This window comes from Telmatherina bonti, assembly GCF_933228915.1.
Source record: "Telmatherina bonti genome assembly, chromosome: 15".
Classification (NCBI taxonomy): Eukaryota; Metazoa; Chordata; class Actinopteri; order Atheriniformes; family Telmatherinidae; genus Telmatherina; species Telmatherina bonti.
This window is the reverse complement of record NC_136613.1, coordinates 2,734,109-2,755,015: the sequence shown is the minus strand read 5'-3', so window position 1 is coordinate 2,755,015 and position 20,907 is coordinate 2,734,109. Positions and strand designations below refer to the sequence as shown.

General features: G+C 47.4%; 1 protein-coding gene across 1 annotated transcript in view; it reads right to left on the bottom strand.

Annotated features, from left to right (window-relative positions):
- Window positions 1-20,907, bottom strand: part of LOC306766733 (titin-like) — a 377,999-nt gene that overhangs the window by 299,888 nt on the left and 57,204 nt on the right. Inside the window, 2 exon segments of the mRNA XM_079254554.1 lie at window positions 44-322; window positions 18,537-18,587. Coding sequence (XP_079110680.1) covers window positions 44-322; window positions 18,537-18,587 — 330 coding nt within the window.

Genomic DNA, 20,907 nt, shown 5'->3' with positions numbered 1-20,907 from the left:
CACACAACAGTAAAAAAGGAAGATGTTCCCGTTGGGATCTCACCGGTGACTAGGAGCGAGGCGGCGCAATCGGCCGTGCCATGCTTGTTGGAGGCCTTGCAGCTGTACTCGGCGCTGTCGGCCTTCACAGGATTCAGGAGCTCCAGAGATGACCCGGTGTAGCAGCTGATGATTCGATACTTCTCACTCGGTCTGATCTCAGTTCCAGATTTGAACCATTTGAAGGTCACGCTTGGAGCGTCCTCGATCTCACAGTGGAACTTGGCGTGCCCGCCGACATTTATCTCAATGGGGGTGATTTTCTGCCTGAAAACAGGCGGCACTGAGCCGCAGAGACAACACTGACGTTAGTCAGGACATCAGAGTTTATCATGTAAATACAAGGCAACAGATCATGAGAGGGAATGGTTGGACAGCAATGGTTGGAGGAGTGACTGTGGAGGAGAAAAAGAACCAGAACATTAGCCCCATGGCTTCTGCCTGACAGAAGAGGCTAACATGCTAACATAGACATGGGGCTCATGGGGCTAGGGTTCCAGTTGGAAGCAGAGGCGGGAAGACTTTGTGAAAATGGAGCAATGACCTGAATGCATGCAGAAAGAAACAACTGGAGATGTGGAGAGGATGGACCTGAAGGAAAGAACCAGCTGTGAACATGCGAATGTGATCATGACAAGGCCATGAAACTGTCCTGCTGGCCGGCAACATGACAACCACGCTCAGCTGGCATGGCTGTGACGTTGAGAGCAACGTGACCATGAAAGTGGGTTAGTACCATCCAGTGCCCTGTAGCTGTGCTCATGCTGAGCTATGAAGTGCAAATATAAACCAAAACTACGTTGGCTTGAAATGAACCAATGTATGTAGATTAATAGTGCGTCTAGAAGGAAAGGGATGAATGAATGAGTGATACAAGGATCGCTCCTGTTTGTCAAACCTCTTGAGAGCACAGTGAGTCTTGAAGACGTTGTCGTCCTGCCGGCTTCATTCTCAGCCTCACAAACATACTTTCCTTGATGCGTCTCCTTCACAGCTTTGTTGATAACCAGTGAGTATGTGTCATGGTTTTTGGAACACTTAAACTCTTTGCCAGACTTCACCAATTCACCATTGAAAAACCAGTTTACCTTTGTGACAGACCTGATGGTTGTGCTAAAGGTTACCTGACTGTCTTCTTCTATGGTTAAGTCCTCCAGGGAGATGAGGACTTCTGGGGAATCTCTCTGTTCTACCCTGGGGACAGTGATCTCCTCTTTAAAGATCTTTTGCTGGATGCTGACATCCACAGTCTGACCGGTGGGGGCGGTGCTAACAGGCAGAGCGGTGCTAACGGAAGCTGCTGCTGCTTCTTTTTTGCTGCTTTCCATTGTCACCAAGCTCATTTCTTGTTTTGTACCCTGCACTGACTGCTCAAACGCCAGGTGAGTCTCAGTGGAAACTTGGATCTGGGAGGAGGTGGACTCCATCATGGCTGCAGCTTCCGTCTTCAGCAAAGCGGCCTGAGACTTCACCTCTCTGAAGTCCATGGCGCTTTCTGCCACGCTTACCGTCTCCACCACTGAGGACATCAGCTCCTTGGACCTGGCGGAGGTCAGCTGAGCTCTGTGAGGTTTGTCCAGCTGCATGGTGCCCGGCTGCTCTGAGGTCAGGACATGAGCCTCCTGGTACACAATAGAGTGGAACGCCGCCTGGAGCTCAGTCCGGAGGTCGGCTGTTCGAGGGTACTCACCCTGGAAAGCCAGAGTGATCTCCATGGGGGTTCCTGTCGTGGTGATCAGGTAGGTAAAGATGGAGTGCTTGGGCTCTCGCTGAACTTTGACCTCCTGAACGTCTACAGCTTGTAATCGTCCTACGACATCAGCCAGTAAGACTGGCTGGTCCCTGGCCACAGCAGATTGAAGAGCCTCTCTGAGCTGACGCTGGATGTTGATGCTGGACGGTTGGGGAATCTGGATCACAAATGTCATCTCTTTGGGAAGAGTGGCTCTGTCTTCTGATTCTGGAGCCACAAAGGCCAGTTTGGGGTGCATGCTGGTGGCAACCCTGATGGACTCAGACTTGGTGAAATCCTGGTAAAGTTCCCCTGTCAGTACTCGCTTCTCGTCCATTACTATGGACTGCCTGATTGACTGACCCTCCTGGATCTGAACCGCGAAGTCCTGTTCTGCCGCCTCCAGTGAGGTGCTGGCCTCTGTGGAGATCTCCTTCTCCTCAATCTGGACCAGTTCTGTGGGGACTTTTGGTTCTATGGCTGTCAGACACTTGAACGTGTCCACTGTCATCAGAGTCTCTGTTTGACCACCCTCTAGTGCTGGACTTTCTGCCACGCTTGGGATGTGCATGACGTTCCAGCGATCCTCCTTCTGGACCAGAGCTCTTTGCTGCTTGAAGTCGACGCTGATTGGCGTCTCTTTCGGCAGCTGCAGAGGCTGGTGGGACAGCTGGAGGACAGACTGAGGTTTGGGCTCGGTGTGCAGCTCAGACTGGACTCCAGTTACAGAAAGATCCAGCTCCGTGTGGTAGTCGGCTGTGAGTTTTTGTCTCTCTTCCGAGACAGCTGCGTAGCTTCGGGATTTTTCCTGTTTCTGCGCTGCCACCTGCTGTTCAGGCCTCTGAGCTGTGAAGACGCCCTCTTTGGGCAGCGCCTCCACAGACTGGGTAGACTGGAGAAACAGCAGAGCAGGAGCTTCCTTCTGGGGCTGGACTGTCACAGAGCCGGCCTTAACTTCAAACTCTGATGAGTCCTCGCAGACCACAGTCCGTTGCTCGTCCTGGCTGACGGTGTGCAGCAGAGTGGGACTCTTCCTGCTTCCTGCCAGCTCTGGCGCCGGCTTCTCACAGCTGAAGCTCTCCTCAGACGAAAGGAGGTCCTGGTCTGTGAAAACCTGCAGGTGCAGCAGCTGCTCTCTTTCCACCTGGGACTGAACAGACAGAGCGCTGTCCTGACTGGGCAGTTGCAACGTGGGCTCGGCCTGCAGCGTCTGCAGCTCCTGAGCAGTCAAAGCCGCCTTCATCAGTCTGTCTTTGCAGAGCTTGGCTGCTTCCTCAGCAGGTTTCTGGATGGAGAACTCCACATCCTTAGAAAGAGTGTGTTTGGACTCGCTGACAGAGGCCAAGACAGGGTGAAGCTGCTCTGTCCTGATGGAAGACGTGACAGAAGGTTCAGCTTTTTCCAGTTCAGCCATGTGCCCTTCCGTCAAGACCTGCTTCTCTGCAAACTGAGCAGAGTAGAAGATCTTAACTCCTTCCTTCACCTTGTAGCCCTTCTCCTCCTCTGCTCTAGGGATGTCCTTTGACTGTTCCTTCATGATGGACAGCTGAGAGCTCACTTGGTGTCCACTGACCAGATGTTTGGGCTCAGCGATGGGCTGGACAGTCGCAGGAATCCTGTCCATCAGAGACTCTGTGCTAACGGTAGAAAGAGGAGTTAGCTCCTCGGCTACAGCTGACATGACCTTCGACCTTTTCTCTGTTGCCGCCTGCAGCTGGCTGACCTCCGGGCTCTGAATGCGATCGCAGTGCTGCTCTGTCATGTCCTGACTCTCCTCCACCGAGGATGTAAAAGCTGCCGTGTGCAGCTGCTTAGCAGGAACAGCTGAGACTTGGCGAGGGCGGGTGGGAACCGCGGACACCCTCTCCTCTGTCTCATGAGCCTGAAGCACCGCCGCCTGCTGGGTCAGCTTCTCACAGTGAACCGTGGCAGCAGAGATGTCCACCTCCCTGAGTGAACCCACATGCTCGCTGGGAATAACCTGCCTGTCCTCTGTGCCGATGGTGTAAACCATCTGGTCGGACCTGGATTTGTCCTGGCCTGGAACGCTGACCTGGTATAGGCGGGACTCCGTGGCCTGCTCCGACACTGAAACTTTATAAGCTTTCTTCTGAACCATCGTCAGCTGCTCCTCTTTCTGAGAAACAGACTCCCTGAACACAACAAGCTCGGCGCTACAAGCCGCCTCTCCAAATTGGTTGGAGGCTTTACACAAGTAGATGCCGCTGTCCTCCTGTTTGACGCTTCTAAATGTGATCAGACCCGACCCGTCCGGGTTGGCCACTATGATGCACTTTCTGCTGGGCTGGATCTGGAAAGCCCCCTTAAACCATTTCACATCGACAACTGGGTCACCCGCAGCTTTGTAATGAAAAGAAACTTCTCGTCCCTCTGAGCACCTCACGGGTTGGATCTGAACCGTAAAGGTTGGAGGTTGACCTGTGACCTTAAACATCTTCTCCACCCACTTCTCCGCCTGGCTGATGTCAGACTTTTTCACCTCCAGGTAAGTGGTGCACGTTGTCTGACCAAACCGGTTAGTCGCGGTGCACATGTACTCGCCCTCATACTCAGACGTGACCTGGGTGATGACCAGCGTGTACTGTTCCCTTTCCTCTATCAGCTGGTAGACCGAGGAGCTGTGAATGGTCCTGCCGTTGTGGGACCACTGAACAGTGGGTTTGGGAAAGCCAGACACTCTGACGGTGAACCTGGCTGATTCTCCGGAGCTTACGGCTGCCGGGGCAAGCTGGCTGAGGAAAACTGGTTTTTCTTTTTTCTTCTCTAAAGTGGAAGAGTAGCGTTTGGGTTCTGGCTTGAGTTCAAGTGTTTTGGATGTTTGTGGTAACTGGACACCAGAGTAGAAGGTTTCCTCTCGTTCCTCCACAGTGGTGATGGTGGTGCTACAACGCTCTGTCGGGAAATATTGAGCAACACTATAACAATATCCGTAACACACAAAAGTTGTTTACATTTATTATATCTCAGAAAAAGTGTTGCCATGAAGACAAAAATGTGAGGTTTTGTAAGGATGATGGTTTCATCAGAAATGTCATTCAAAGTTCAAAAGATGTGATGGAGATGTTACCTGAACCAGCCTTGCAGCAGCTGGATTAAGAGTATCTGAGTGGTGCATAGGCTTTATTGTTTGATGGCTTCACCTGTGAAGGTGTGAACATCAGGAACACCTGTTGTAGTCTACAGGTGGCTGATACAATGCATCCCCCAGATTAATTAATTTTATTTACTCTCAAACATTTATTTCTAAATTCCATGACACTATTGGGGGCTTGTCCGGGATTGAAGCCTGAAGTGGAACATAATTGTAGACATGAGGATTTTTTTTTAGAATAGAAAGAACGTAAATAAATGTAAACTCTGCAGGATGCAACGGTCAACAGGGTGTGGTGAACCCAACCACAAGCTCATGCACCATCCAGAAAATCCTGATTCTGAAGCAAGGTGTTCATATTCAGCGTACAGAGTAAAACAATGAAGCTAGAAGGACAGTGAAAGATCAGTCAAAATAAAAACAAACGCGTTATTAGGCCCGAGCACCTTGGCGGTGCGAAGGCCTATTGTATTTGCAGTGTTTATTATTATTTTTATTCGGACACTTCGCGTGCTTTTTTGGAGGCCTGAACGTGCTTGAAAACTCACCAAATTTTGCGTACCCCCCCAAGGGAATACGAAAAATTTGATATTTTGAGGTGCTCCAGAATGTTTGGGCGAAACTGAACGAGACCGCCACCTATTTTAGGTGCCCCGCCACTGCATGTCGTTAATCTTTATGAAAATTCATACACATGATCTACATGCTAGGGCGAACAAAAAATCCTCTTAATGTCATGGTGAAATGTCGACAGGAAGGCGGCCATTTTAGGTCAAAGTCAATATTTTGGCGTTTTAGCACCTTGCATTTTAACGAACTCGTCCTAGAGCTTTTATCCCACTGAGCCACAAATTGCTCAGGATGTTCAGGAGGCATGTGTGATTAAATGTTGTGTTATTTCTTCTAATAGGAGACTTAGTTTACGAGGGGCGGGGCCTCAAAGTTTGACGTCTCGCCATGAAAAATTAAACGGATATAACTCCCACATAAACATTTCTGCACCACATTTGCTAGATATGATGGCAGTCCCATCCTACAGAGTTCTATATGTCAATATTTTGATTATGAAATAGTCACGCCCCCTGGAGGTCAAAAGTGTTGTTTTTTGCTCACACACCCATAACTCTGGCTTGGTGGACGCCACATGGCCCAAATTCACACAGGCATCACAAAACATGTTGGTGAAGAGATCTGGTAAAGGACGTTGCTCTGCGCTGCACGGCGTGCCCGTGACACCATGGCGAAGTTCCATGCGGCGGCGTGACATCATAAATCACTATAAAATTCTCAATTTTGATCTGATCACCCTAAAACTTATAGGGATTAATAAGGGATCAGTCCTGAACAGATTAATGTGACCATTGCTGGTCTAGACCTAAGCTCCGCCCACTTACAACAGGAAGTGTTTTTTTCCACGTTTGAGGGTCATGCTTCTAAGCAAATGGTCCCAAACACTTGAGCCTCCTCCAAAACATGTCAAACCCTTTCATGATGCCACAATAAAAACCTCAAGTCGCTACGCTAAACGGGACATGGCGAATGGCGGTCCAACGCCATGAAACAGGAAGTACCTGTAACAAAGCCATGAAACCTTTGATCTTCACCATACTTGCCATGAGTCATGACAGTTATGCCCTTAATAGAGTAAAATTAAAATATAGTGGAGAAGATAGTAAATGGCTCCATAGCGCCCCCTACAATATTTCAATCAATCAGCCCCGCCCACTACATTGACTGACATGGATAAAATTCAGCACACTTGTAGATGCTTCCAGCACCTTCAAAAAAGTCTCTTGGACATATGGGCTAAATCAAACAGGTTAGTCGGCCATTTTGAAAAAGGTGCCATTTTGGGGTAATTTCTGTCATTTTCTTTGCCATGCATTTCGAGAAGTTCCTCCTAAGAATTTTATCTAACTTTAACCCAAATGAGTCAGGATGCTCAAGAGGCATGTGTGATTAAAAGTTGTGCTATTTCTTTTAATAGGGGATATCATTTAGGAGAGGCGGGGCAGCAAAGCAGATGTGATGCAATGAAAAAGAAAACTGACATAACTCCCACAAAAAACAACCAACCTGCACCAAATTCGCTACAGATGATGCCAGTCATATCCTTCACATTTGTCCATGGCAATAATTAGATTATAAATTAGCCCCGCCCCTTGGTGACAGGAAGTGACCCTTCATAAGGCCTAAATGGCCTGAAGTGCAGTCTGGCTGCACTTTAGGTTGAGAGAGGCATGGGAAGGATGTTGCCAGGGGAGGCGGTGGCATTATGCCGAGCGGCGCCATGGTGCGAGGGCCTATATCACCGCTTGCGGTTTTAATTTTTTAGATTGTTTCCTCTGGTCTTTAACTTCTCTTTCAGTAGTTCATAACGGATGTTGGCTGTCCATCCAGGTATTTATGTTCATTGTACGATGGATGACATTTCATTGTGGGTCTGAAACAGCTTCTTGTTTATCACTTTCAGAGACTGCGTTCACGTTACCAGCTGCATGCTTCATCTCTGAATAAGTACCAGCTGTTTAACGACACACTGATTTATATCGATCCAATGATCAATCTAGAAGTCTGTAGACGTTCTTCAGAAAGAACACATGGAGCAAAAACAACCAAGATGTCTGACTGTGATCTGATCAGGGAAATGGATTTCCAGCCGTGTGGTTTGTAACTTATAGACTGAACTATCTTCGTTATGACCGGCAGCAATAGTTAGTTTTAAACTCTGAACAGGAAGATTTATACAGTTTATAGACATTTATTTTTCAGTTTTCTATTTTATGTAAACATTTTAAAGCTCAACATCCAGATATGGTTCAATTTGTTTTTGTTTTCCATTAAAATTCGACTTTATTTTACACGTTTTCTGCTTTGTGAACTTCCATCATAAAACAGACATGTATTCATTAAAAGGGTGTTTTACGGTTCTAATGAATAAAAATCAGATTTCAGTGTCTTCCAGCTGACAGCAAACCAACCTCCAGCTGAAACAGCACACCTGTGCAGTAGATGCTTGTTTTCTCAATCAGAAAACACAATATTTGTGAGACAAAGTAGGAAATTACGGCAGTAAATTAGTAGACAGTATTTATCTCCAGCTGGACAGCTAGTGAAGCTTTAGCAGCTGTTGCTAACAGGAATGTAGAGAGTTATTATGACAATGTGCAGCTTTTGTGTAAAAATAAAAACAAAAACCTGAGCAAAAGCTAAAAATTGGACCCAATTTGTTTTTTTTTTTTTTAAATAAGACAAGCTCAGACTTTAACTGTCCATCATCACATTTTATTAAATAACCTCTGAGACAAGCCAACATGATGTCTGTACAAATAAACACCACATTTCTCTCCCAACACCAGATTTTCTGAGATTTTGTAGTCGAACGCTGCTAAATTCACAAATATTTACAAAACACTTAAACTTTTTTCTATAAAAAAGTTCACAGTATTATCCATTTCTTAAATTTGGGAATTATATCATTAAACTCCCACCGTTACCAATCACAAGCATCACAACACGCACACACACACACACACACACACACATCTAAAATACAACAAATCTGTTCATCAACATAAATCATTTCAAGTGAGCAATAAAATATATTCACCATTTTTTCCACATTCATTTCTGATGGGATCACAGATCAATAAGCATCCTGATGGAGACAATAACTGATCAGTATCAATACTGGTAACAAGCAGATCAATATATTCTGTTAGAACATTTTGTTTTCTCTACAGAAATAAATTGATTTTTTGTTGATTGATGACAGGCACTTTCAATAGAACGCTTCAGATAATCAATAGGTTCTTTTATTGTCCTCAGTGCCAGTTTTTAAAACCGTTTTTAAAACAGATTTTTATGAAGAAATGATGAAATCAACATTTCAGATGTACAGATTTTTCAGTTTCCGGAGAGATTTTCAATAGAATATCAGAGGTATGGAAGCCCAAAGCGGCCAAACCAGAACAACCAGGAAGCCAACCAGGAAGTTAAGTCTGGTTTGATCTCACCATCTCACGATCAGGAAAACAAAACTTCAATGTTGTGACATCAAGAAATGAATGTTTTCTTATAATCCTGTGAAAATTACATTCATTATCTCGAGATCACAGAATAAAGTTGTGATCCCCAAATTTCATTCCAGAAATGGTGACTCTCAGCTTCCGTCACAATGTCTTTTTATGTTGCATATTAGTAATATTTGCTCACACACAGCTTCATATCTGTTGCTATTGCGTTTGGGTTGCATTACTGGGTGATAAATATCATCTTTTCCTCCATTGTGTCTTTAAATTTCAACATTCATACTCTAACTTTTAAGAGGAAAACAAAAAGAAACAAAAATCAGACATTTCTACTAAAAACTTAAATAAAAGGAAATGACAGGACACGCTCGGATGAATGTTTCCACACCAACAGGACAGCAGGTTGAGCACGCGATGAATTTTTAACGACTCTACATCTTTATTCTTGCTTCTTACATCTTCATCACAACCATCTTGTGCTTTTCTTAGAAGCAACGTTTCTGCATGTCCTCAGAAATTATTGCAATGTGAGGGCAAACAGTGAGGGGCTGCGTAAAGACCACTTTCACCACAATCAAGGTTACAAGCATTTAAATGATGTAAAGTTTTAAAGACTGAAACTACACACAGGATTATGTTGCATCGCAAAGAGACAAATGTTTCGCCAGAATAACTGGAGAGAAATCAGAACCACTTTAGAATTTAACACTGAATCACGCGAACGTAGGTGGAAACTGTTACCTAATTTGTAAATATTGGTGTTTATTACAGATGTCCGATATTTACATTAAAATGTAAAATGGTAAATTATTGGTGTACCTTTAAAATAACTTTTACACAAACCAAACTCTTCAACAATGTCGCCGCGACCAAGACGTTGAAACTGGCATAGGAACTTAAGAGTCGGACAAAATCGATATGTTGGACGTCTGTAAAAAAAGCCAATATCGAGTCTGAATTTCAGAAGTTATCATTTTTACAAGCATCTGTCTAAATAATGGTCAGGGAAGAAGAGGAAGGAGAACTAAATGACCTGAGGACACGTACCCAGAACCGTCCTCTCTAAAATACCTTGAGCAGCGCTGTGGTTTCTGTGCAGCCGGCAGAGTTCTGGATCATGCACTTGTACTCGCCAGCATCAGTCTGGGTCACATTTGTAATGAGCAGATTGAAGTGTCCTGCAGTTTTCTCCTGGATAATACATCTACTGTCTTTGACGGACTCTCCGTCTTTCAACCACTGGGCGGTGGGGTTAGGTTTCCCACTAACAAGACACTGCAGGATGACGGGCGTCCCAACTGCTGCTGTTACATTTGTTAGTGGGATGACGCATTTAGGGGGCGTTTCAGTCACCTGGAACTGGAAGCTACACATGTCGGTGGACTTTCCTTTGAACTCAATTTTGTTGTCTTTTGCCGGTTCTGCAAAGACATCTAAATTAACACTGACATACTTCTCTCCCTGTTCACTCATTTCGTTATCGGTGTTGGCCACCAACCTGACCGCTCGCTGCGACTCATCAGCCTCTTGCTCAAACTCAAACTCAAGCTCAATTTCCGACACCTGTTCGCCATCAAATGACGTGTTACCGACCATAAGGTCGAACTTCTGGGGCTGGACTTTGGCGCTTCCAAGCGACACGGCCGTCAGCTCCCTGCCTCTAGTCTTCCCAGAGAAGGCTTTGGCATTCAAAACCACCAGCGAAGCCCGACATAGAGTCTCCCCAACAAGGTTTATTGCCCTGCAGGTGTACACCCCACTGTCCTGAGTTGTGACCTTGCAGATCTTCAGGAAGTGGTTGTCGCCATCGGAGGAGTGCAAGTACTTTTTGTTATTGTGTGGAATTTTTTTATCACCTCTAAACCAAGACACGACAGGAGATGGCATTCCCATCAGAGAGCACTCAAACAGGATAGTGGTACCTTCCGGGGTTTCCATATGGCAGATAGGATTGATGAATCTCGGAGGCATCTCTGTGACCTCAAAAGCTATTTTCAAATCATCGTGCTCCTGAGTGACGAAGTCCACAGCGCCCTCCTCATAAATACTCGGCAGCACATCCAAAGATATGACCATGCTCTTGTTGTCAGCTGTGTACTCTGGAATGGTGATGATTTTAACCTGTTTCTCAAACTCCTTTACCTCATTCTCATCAAGCTCTACCTCCAGCAAAATCTCCTGCGGCGATGGAGACCGGGAGGAGTTGTCCTCCTCCACATCAAACTCCATCACGTGTTGATGGGTGACGGTGGGTGGAGCAGGCATGAACCTCACCTCCTGCGACACAACACCAACCAGAGCTACGCTTCTGGCCTCGCCAACATAGTTGACAGCTTCACAGATATACTCTCCCTGGTCGGCTTTGGTAATGTTGTGAATGGTTAGCGAGATGCCATCGCCATCTCTCTCCATGGTCACCCTGTCATCCGCCACCAGCTGGGTTTTGTTGCAGAACCACCTCACCTCAGGAGAAGGAAGTCCAAATACCTCAGCGTAAAACGTCAGCGAGTCATGTTCAAACACCCTTTTCTTAATTAGAGGTTTGAGGAAGGCCGGAGGGATTCCCTGCACTTTCTCCTGAAGGGTTCCCAGACCTAAAGACCCCCTGCCCTGGGTGGGGAATCGATTCTCATCCATGTTTACTCCAGATTTTTCAAAACCTCTCTCGTGAGGAGAGGGCAGGAACTGAACTGGGGAGAAGAACAGTTCGCTGGAGTCTGCAGTGGAGGGCCTCTTGTGTTCAATGGAGGAGAAGGGATACTCGTCCGGCGTCGTAAACCCAGGAGATGTCTCAGAACTGAGAGTATGGAAGGATGTGGGAGATTTGAGAGTGTGGAGGGACTCTGCGATTGGCTGCGAGACCTCAGTGGAGGAACCTGGAGTGTAGAACCTCTCAGCTACCTCGGCTATCTCTTCGCTCATGGTGCTGCCAAACTCTATGGACATCTCGGACTCAGGGGACAGCGGCCTGCCCCAGTCTGTTGGGGTTTTGTAGTAGTCATACACAGCATCAAAAGTGACCTCCTCTTCCTCCAAAGAAGCAGCTGCTACTGCTCCCCCAGCTTCAGTCGCATCACCCAAGCTAACAGCAGCTTCTGCTGGTAGGTCAGGTGCTTTAATCAGGGTCTCTGCTTTGGGTTTTACAACCAGCAGCTCAAATTCAGATTCAGTTTCAGGTTGGACACTGATTCTGTCACCTTCAGTTTTTATTTCAGTCTCACTTACTTCAGCTGGAACCATTTCTGCTGGAACTTCCATCAAATTCACCTGGGACTCCGGCATACTGGTGAAGATGCTGCTGTCCATAGAATGCTCTGGGATTGGGATCCATTCTATACCACAGAGTTCAGCCTCCTCACTCACCTGCTCTACCTCTTTTAACCCTTTCACCTCCTGATCCAGGAGAATTTCAGCCTCTGTCAGCCTCTCAACTAAACCAGTTCCACCTGGACCAGCAGAGACGTCTTCCTGGACATCCTCAGCTGTCCTATGTCTCTCAGGCTTTTCTTTGCTTGGACCTAAAGTTTTATCATCGTGTTTCAGGGCAGGACCTTTTTCAGACTTGAAAGGAATGAAGCTGCTGGTTCTGTCAAACATCCGTATAGCCCCCTCCATCACCATCTCCAATTCACCTACCTTCACCTGTTCATGAGGAGGAGCAGTTTTCTGAGACTGAGGCCTCAGCAGCTCAGAAAACTCCTGCACCTCCTCCACAAACTCCTTAACTACATCATGGGTCTCTGCTGCTCCTTCGGCAACATCAACAGGTTGGAAGGTCACAGAGGAAGCAGGTTCAGTTGCCGCAGGAAGCATGGCACGTTCACAATCCTGGTCTCCACGCGCAACGTCAGGTCCAACAGCAACCAGTTGGTCCTGCTGCTCAGGAGAAATGTCCACAGCAGGGATGAACTCCTCTGGAAACTTGGTGCCCTTTCTTTCCTCGTCGGGAGAAAGATGTGTCAAAGCAACTGGTGAGTCTGACTCAAAAGCCTGTTTGATCTGAGAGACTTTGATCACAGCAGCAGAACCCTGGAGACCACATCCAGAGATGGTTGGAGTTTCTGTGGAAAGACCAGGTCTGGATCTGAGACTTTTCACAGCAACATCTGATGAAGTTTGTCTGATCTGAGCTTCATCATCGTCAGCTTTCGGGACCATGGCAGGTTCCTTAACATCCTCCGTTCCTCCGACAGGAGACTTCCTCATTCTCCCAGACAGAGTGAGGCCATCACGTTCCTGAGCTTCACCACCATCTGAAAACTGAACTGGTTCTCCAACTGGAAGCGACACCTCAGAGATGCTGGAAGCCTCCCCCAGTTTATTCCTGGCAACACATCTGTACACTCCAGCATCAGTGGAGGTGAAACTGCTGATAAACAGTCTGTAGACTTTAACATCAACCTCAGCTCGATGTTTACTCGCCGTGACGTCAAGGAGCGCATCATCATGGTACCATGTGACCTCTGGGGAGGGTTCACCGGAAATTGCACACTCAAGTACAGCAGTGCTGCCCTCTGAGCAGCTGAGGTTTTCCAGCGGCGTGACTACAAGCGGAGCTTCTCCAACCACATCGAAGGAGAATGTAAACTTATGTTTGACAGTCTGAGAAGCTCCATCGTCGCCCGGTACGTCCGATACCTGAGGTCTGTCCTCGCTGCGCTCTTCATATATCTCAGGGAGGGGAGTCGCAGCTGTTATCCGGATCTCTACTGGGGAAGAGCTGAAGGATTCATTGGAAGACCGGTGCTTGTGGATCACAGCCTGGGGTACCTGGAGGGTAGTTTTTCCTAAACCCATGTAGGTCTGAAGTTCCTCCTCTAACAGACTCTCGTGGCGTGCCTGCTCTGCCGCTACCTCCTCAGTGACCACCACTTCCTGGGCAACGCCTGACTTTCTATGAACCTTTTTATCAGAGATCTGGAGCGTGGCGCTGCAGGTGGATTCTCCGTGTTTGTTGGTGATGATGCAGTCATACAGCCCCTCGTGGTCGGTCGTTGGATAATAGACGGTCAGCTTGGACTTGTTTGCTTTGACCATGATGTCATAATCCGGGTTGTTGCTCAGCGGTTGTCCGTCTTTGAGCCAGCGGACAGTGGGCAGAGGGTCTCCCTGGAACTGACAGGTGAACTCGGACATCTCGCCAGTTTTTACCACCAAGGCAGACGTTTCTTTTACAAACGCTGGCCCTGACACTGAAGCCCACGTGTCTCCTTCTTTTACCGTGTCAGACCGAGTTTCCATCGACTCTTTACGGACTTTGCCCTGCTCCTTCGCAGCTCCTGGTTTTGAGCTCCTCGTGGTACAAGCCTCTCTGGATCTTACCCAATCTTCAGCTCCGTCATCTTTCTTCAAACCTTCTGACACCTTCTGTTGTCTCCGTTCGTGGCGCTCTCTGGTAGTTCCTATCTCCTCTTTCATCCCTCTCTTCTCTCTCACATCAGTCTGGAAGCACTGATGGCTGGATTTATCCACGGTTGCTACAATCTCTTCCACACTTGCCCTCCTCTCTCCCTCCCCACCCAGATCATGTTTAGGTGAAGTTGGATGTCCAGGGGGACCTGCAGGAGCAGCCACCGGAGGAGGAGGTGCTGGTGAAGGCCTCTTCATTGGAGAGGCTCCACCTGCAGCGGCTGTTTGTGGAAGTGATGACCCATGAGAAAGCTCTGCCCACTCGGACTCCAGCTCAGCCACCTCCTCTTGTTCAACCACATCTTGTTGCCATTTCAAGATCCTCTGAGCCAGCGCTTCGTCCTCACTCACAAAGTATTCGCTGTCCCTCTGCAGCCTGGTCTCACGGCCCTCCACCGGCGGCCACTGCATCCTATCCTCCTCCTGGTCCTGGAAGCCGGCAGGAGCCGAGCCGCTCGGGAGCAGCTTCTCCTCTGATGGTTCTCCTTGCGAAGGCTTCTTGCTGCAGTCAGTGGCAGATGGAGGGAAGAGTTCTCCAACCTGAGGGGCGGTGTCCGTCTGGAGCCAATCAGATTCCACCTCCACGACTGGTTCTTGCTCCATCAGAACATCCTGCTGCCATTTCATAATCCTCTGGGTCAAGGCCTCCTCCTCGCTGACTAACTTGTCCGTTTCGCTCTTCAGTTCTGAGAGGTTCTCCATGGACAGCTGGAGCTCTCGTTCTTCGCTTTTCTTCTCGAACAACATCCTCTCTTCTCTAGATTTGCTTTTCAGGGAGGATTCCAGTTCTGTTGCTTTAACTCTGGTTCTGGTTGGTTTCTGTGTCGGCATGTCTCTGGGTTCTGGTTCCAGTTCTCCTGTCCAAGCCTTCGCTCTGTCTTTCGGTGAGGAAGCAAATGTTTTCTCTTGCTCTGCTCCTCTCTGGAGCTTAGTGGATCCTGGTGTTGTCGTGGCGGACTGGACCACGCCTGCCGGCTCCTCCTCCACCTCCCGCTGGGTGGGAATCATCTCCTCGGCTGTGTCTGCAGGCATCGGCAGGTCAATTTCAGGGTGAAACGTTTCATCTTCTGACATTCGGACGCCATGCTGCCACTTCCTGATCCTCAGGGCGAGGAGTTTCTCTTCACACTCCATCCTCTCAGCCTCCAGGCTCTTCTCATACTGAGCCCTGAGAGACGGCTCAGCCCAGCCATCTGCTGGTTCTACTGGTTCAGTTTCGCTCGGGAACCTCTCACTGGCCGACCTGCCTGACCTCAGTCTGGGGGACACAGCTTTTACATCTCCATCTGGTGGTCTCGCTGCTGTTCTGGGTAACTTGGGGGTTGGTGTGAGCAGAACATTAGGTTCTGATGCATTTGATTGGACTTCTTTTGTGACGGACTTCACTTCCTCTCTGGTTTTTACTTGGGGAGACTTTGGTTCTGCAGCTTCAGGGTTATTCTGGACCAAGGTGGGTGGGGCTTTGGTCACCTCCAACACCCCCTGTTTGACGTAAACACGACTCGTGGTCTCAACCGGATCAGGTTCTGGCTTATATACTTCCTCCTCTGACATCCTGCTTCCTTGCTGCCACTTCCTGATCCTGAGAGCGAGGAGTTTATCTTCACACTCCTTCCGATCGGCCTCCAGACTCTTCTCATACTGAGCCCTGAGAGAACCATCACCCTCCTCTTCCTTATCCGGTTCAGGTAGGACCTCCGCTCCTGAGTCGGACGTCTCCTGAGGAGCAGGCTCAGTTCTGTCAGGTTCCCGGTTTTCAGAACCTTCTGCAGGACCTGGCTCCACCTCGGTCTTTATAGCATCCAGTTTCATGTCAGCAACCTTCTGCTTAAACTTTACATCAACCTGAGAAGCCACCAGGCTCTCCTCTGGCTCCTGCTCACCTCGAGTCCCTCCCTCCTGAGGAACCATAGTATCAACCAGCTCACCTCTCATGATCTGGATTGCCCTGGTTCTGGACTGAGGCTCAAATGAATGTCTCGCCCGAGGCCGGGACAGTTCCCTGCCCGACCCTTTCCCTTCTGGCTGCCCATGAGTATCGGTTGAATCGAAGGGTCGGTTAAAGTGCTGGACATCGGGCAGAGAGGCCGGTTTGACCCGCAGCCTCTCCACGTACTCTGCATAACTGGACTCACTGGCAACGGACTCCAGCTCGAACTCGGAGGATGACATAGTGGAGATGGACAGCCTCTTTTTCTGCCTTACCACCTTCTGAAGGGTACTGAGCTTGGTTCGAACTTCATTGTGGAGGCTCTCTGTGTCGCTGAACCTCTCGCTGTATCTGTCGCTGCACCTGTCGCTGAACTTATCACTGAACCTGCCGCTGGTCCGCCGGTCACAGTAAATGTCACTGAACCTGTCATTAAAGCGCTCGGACCTGTCAAACATCGGCAGAGGGGACGGAGCACGCTCAGAGGCCGTCTCCAAACACTTGGATTCCTTCTCAGTTTCCTTTTCTTTAGCGAAAGAACCAGATTTGAAGTAGACTGTACGGATCAACGCGCTCTTAGACCGAGACCGACCCTGATGGACTTTGGACATCTTATCAAACGGAGAACCGACGCACCTGAGATCAACCCGAAACTTCCTCTCCTTCCTCTCCTCCACCAGGCTGTCTACGCTCTCGTGGACTTTGGCGGAGCGGCGAGCAAACCCGAGGTAGTTGGCAGACTGCTCCTCTCTCAGCGAGACTAGCAGCGATGCTGTAGACTCCGCAGAACCTTCCGTGTTTATGGCCATGACCTTGTAACTGCCAGAGTCCTTCTCTCGGATGCTATCAATAACCAGGCTGGTGGTGTGCATGTGCATCCTGCTATCGGTGCGGATTCTACGCTGCCGCTCTCTGGGAACAGACCTGTTGTTGTGAAACCAGAGGATGGTCGGTGGAGGACACGCAATCAGTTTACACTTCAACTCTACCGACTCGCCCTCCAGAACCGATTGAAACTTCAACTTCTTGGTGAACGACGGCTTGAGGTTCTCCGTCCAGGAGCTGATGGAAGAGGTCCTGCTGGAGCAGCGTTGGGCCGACACCAGGCCGTGATCAACAAAGTCCTCCGTATCGGAGAAGGCGCCGCGGAGCTGCCGGGTGCCGGAGAGCTCTACGTCGGGCTGTGTTGCCACTTCGTTGCCACCACAATCAAACAGCTCTGCAAACGGAAAAGAGTCAGAATCACACAGTATCTCCAGAACCAGAACTCACAAAAGGATTTGAATCATTAATGGAAATATTAAATGCATGCTGGGAGTCACAATGCCAGAAGAAATAATTTCACTCACCATATTTGTTCGAATAAACGCAAGACTTGATTCTTTTTATTAGAAACCTGCAGGAAGTTTTGATCCTTCGTCTGTGGAAATTTCTTCAAAACATAAATTATTTTATTATTAAAGAGCATATATAGGGTGGGCGGCCAACATTCGCTTGGTTTGAGAGTTTGCCCTACAGTAGTCCTTACCTGACTTGCAGACAGGAGAATAAACGCCCTTTCTAATCCTTCACAGAAGATGAATGATGCACAAGCTCTCCAATACAGAACTTATACTTCAAAACTTTTAACAATGAAACTGAAAAATTGTGTGAGAAGGCGTTTATTCGAACTAATATAGTTTTACTGGTGTTATTTAGGAAGCAAACCACAGGAATCACATCCCACTATCTGCAAGCCAGGCGAGGAAATATGTTCAGTTCCAGATGCAGAAGACCTCCATCTCTTTTAAAGGACATTGCAGATCCTTAAAAGAGCTTTAAAAGATACACATCCTGCAACTTTTCTGGGAAAAGATCAGAGGAACCCTCATGCCAAAATGATACGAATGTCTGGATGCAAACGGATACAAGCAGCTGCTATCAGAGCTCTGCTGGAAGAAACCATCTCATCACCGTACAGCAAGAAGAAGAAAACAAACAGGATTTTCTTTAATATCAGATTATGTAAAGATGACATGCCACAGTAGAAAGGCAGATACAGTCAAAGGGACAGTTTGACATGGACTTATTAACTAGCTCTGGAAGACATCTGTGGATGTGGGACAACTGTAATCCAACAACCTGCTCAACATGCACATTGGTTCCTCTCATCAGGACTTCCACAGAGTTCCCCACCAACAGACTGCTTCCAAAGGGGAAACCAGCAATCTGGTCAAACTGTCCCTTTGTCCCACAGAGAGCTGGTGTTTGTGGTGTGTACTGGGCAGAGAGACGTCCACTTACCTTTGACTTCTTCCACAGTCCTGGACTCCATCTGCTGTTTCACATCCGTCACTGTGGAAGAAACATGGGACGTTAGATCACAACAGAGTCCTGACCAAAGCCCTGGTATACAGTCCTAACCACAGTCCTTGTCCTGAGTCCAGATCCAGAGTCTTGGTCTTAGACTGTATACAAAAGATGGGCGGAGCCTCCGTGACGTCACCCGTAGGTTTTCGAAGAGCTGAACTGAAGCTCGGTGGGCGGTTCCTACCATCACCATCTTGGCAGGGGCATGTGTGTCGTCTCTCCCAGAAAATACAAATATGGGCAAAGAGGTGGAGCTGAGAGGGGGGCTGTGAGCGTCATGGTGGATGATTGACATCGAGCGAACTCCGAGCTTTCTGTAGCTAGGAGCTAACCGAGCTAACCTGGAGATAACAGGAGCTAACCAGCTAACGGAGGTAAGCGGGCTAAAGCTAAGTCACGTTGTTAACCGGCTAAAAACCGCGGTTGTTCTACGTTCTTCTGACTTGAAGCAGGAGATCGGGTACCTGTCAATCAACAGGACACGCCCCTAAATTTGCCTAACTTCAAGATTAAATTACTTTTAAACAGGCGAGTTAGAAAAAAATTCACTCCCCCCACAGTTGTCATGAAGGTAAACCTGACCTATTAATTTCTGCTGTAAACGTGTTTATTCCTGCTGTGAACATGTTTATTCCTGCTGTAAACATGTTTATTCCTGCTGTAAACATGTTTATTCCTGCTGTAAACATGTTTATTCCTGCTGTAAACATGTTTATTTCTGCTGTGAAGTTGGTCTTTTTAACATAGGAGTCTATGGGGATTTGCTCTGTTTAGCAGCCCCCAGTGAATGAAGGGGGAACTGCAGGTTTTGGACATATTCAGATATCACTTTGTGAAGGCTAATAAACTTACTAACTTCATTCTACATTAACTTAGCAGCTAACACTAACATAGCAGCTCATGTTAGCTTGTTTATAATGCTAATGTTACAGCAAAAATGGCATGAATCAAGCTAATGTGTAGGCTAATGTGCTAGCTTACATTTCCAAGTTTATGCTAACATAGGAGCAAACATCTTGTTTAATGTCCTCTTCTTGAACTCCTTTAAACTCGTTTCATCTCACATCTTAGTCATGCTAAACTTGACATGTTGTGGCTAATGTAGCAGCAAACGTCTAAGTTTTGACTAATGTATTTAGATTCATTGTTATGGTTAGACTAAAATATTAGCTGAGTTATCTATTTATGCTAACATTAGAACAGGCTGATGTCCTTGAACTTTACAGAACTTTAGTAATTTTTTTTCCACCAAGTGCCCCGCTATCGACAGCTAATCCAGCCTCCATCCTGCATCCTAGCTGACCCGTTAGCTCTCTCCAGCCAGCAGAAGACGATCTTACGATGACTCTTGTTTTGCCTCTCTTTTAATCTTTTTGTATTTCTTTGCTAAATCAGAGATGTTGCATGTTCAAAACAGCTGGTTCCTTATTATATAATGAAGTGAAACTCTGCTGCAATGTCACACAGCTTCCTAGATGTAAAAGTTGTATAGTGCGGTTTCTTAGCCTACAAGTCTTCCTGGAAAGTCCTTCAAGGATCCTGGAGCAGAAAGCTTTTTTTCCACTGGGATGGAGAATAAACTGGTTCTGACTCTGGTTCTGGATCCATCCTGGACAATTTTTAATGAAACTGGATCAGGAGGTGTGGAGTCCTGGATTTAAAACTCTGGTCAGACAAAAGCGACATTGTACAGAAAGACGTCAGATCTACAAACTTCACGTGTTGAAAAAAAAAAAGACATTTCTTTCATCAGGTGGGAACAGATAAAGTCTGGAATGTGAAACCTGAGGTGAGGATCACTGCAACACACACGTGGAAGGAAACTAGAGTGTCTGGAGGAAGAGGAGCATGAAGGAGTGATGAGGAGGTGGAGTGGTTGGTTTCTGTGGGACGGTGATGTTAGTAGACCAGAGGGATGTTCTGATCCTGGATGTTTTATGATCTTGACAAACTGTTTTTATTCAAAGTTTAAACCTTTTATGTTAACATGTTCTTCCAATGAAGAACTTTATTATTCCTGTTAAGTTTTTCTTTCAGGTCATTAGTGGACACATAAAATCCAGTTTCACTTTTATTTTGAGTTTCTAAAATGGCGCTGCGGACGGCCTCCTTGGTGCTTTGCTTTCTCAGACTTTGTGAGTTATTTTATTCTTATCGGGTCTTCTGCTGCCCATCTCTGGTCACCTACAGCATGGTAGGTGCAATGGTACCGACGGTAAGCATGGTACTGACGGTAAGCATGACACCGACGGGAAGCGTGGTACCAATTGAAAGCATGGTACTGACGGTAAGGATGGTACGGGTG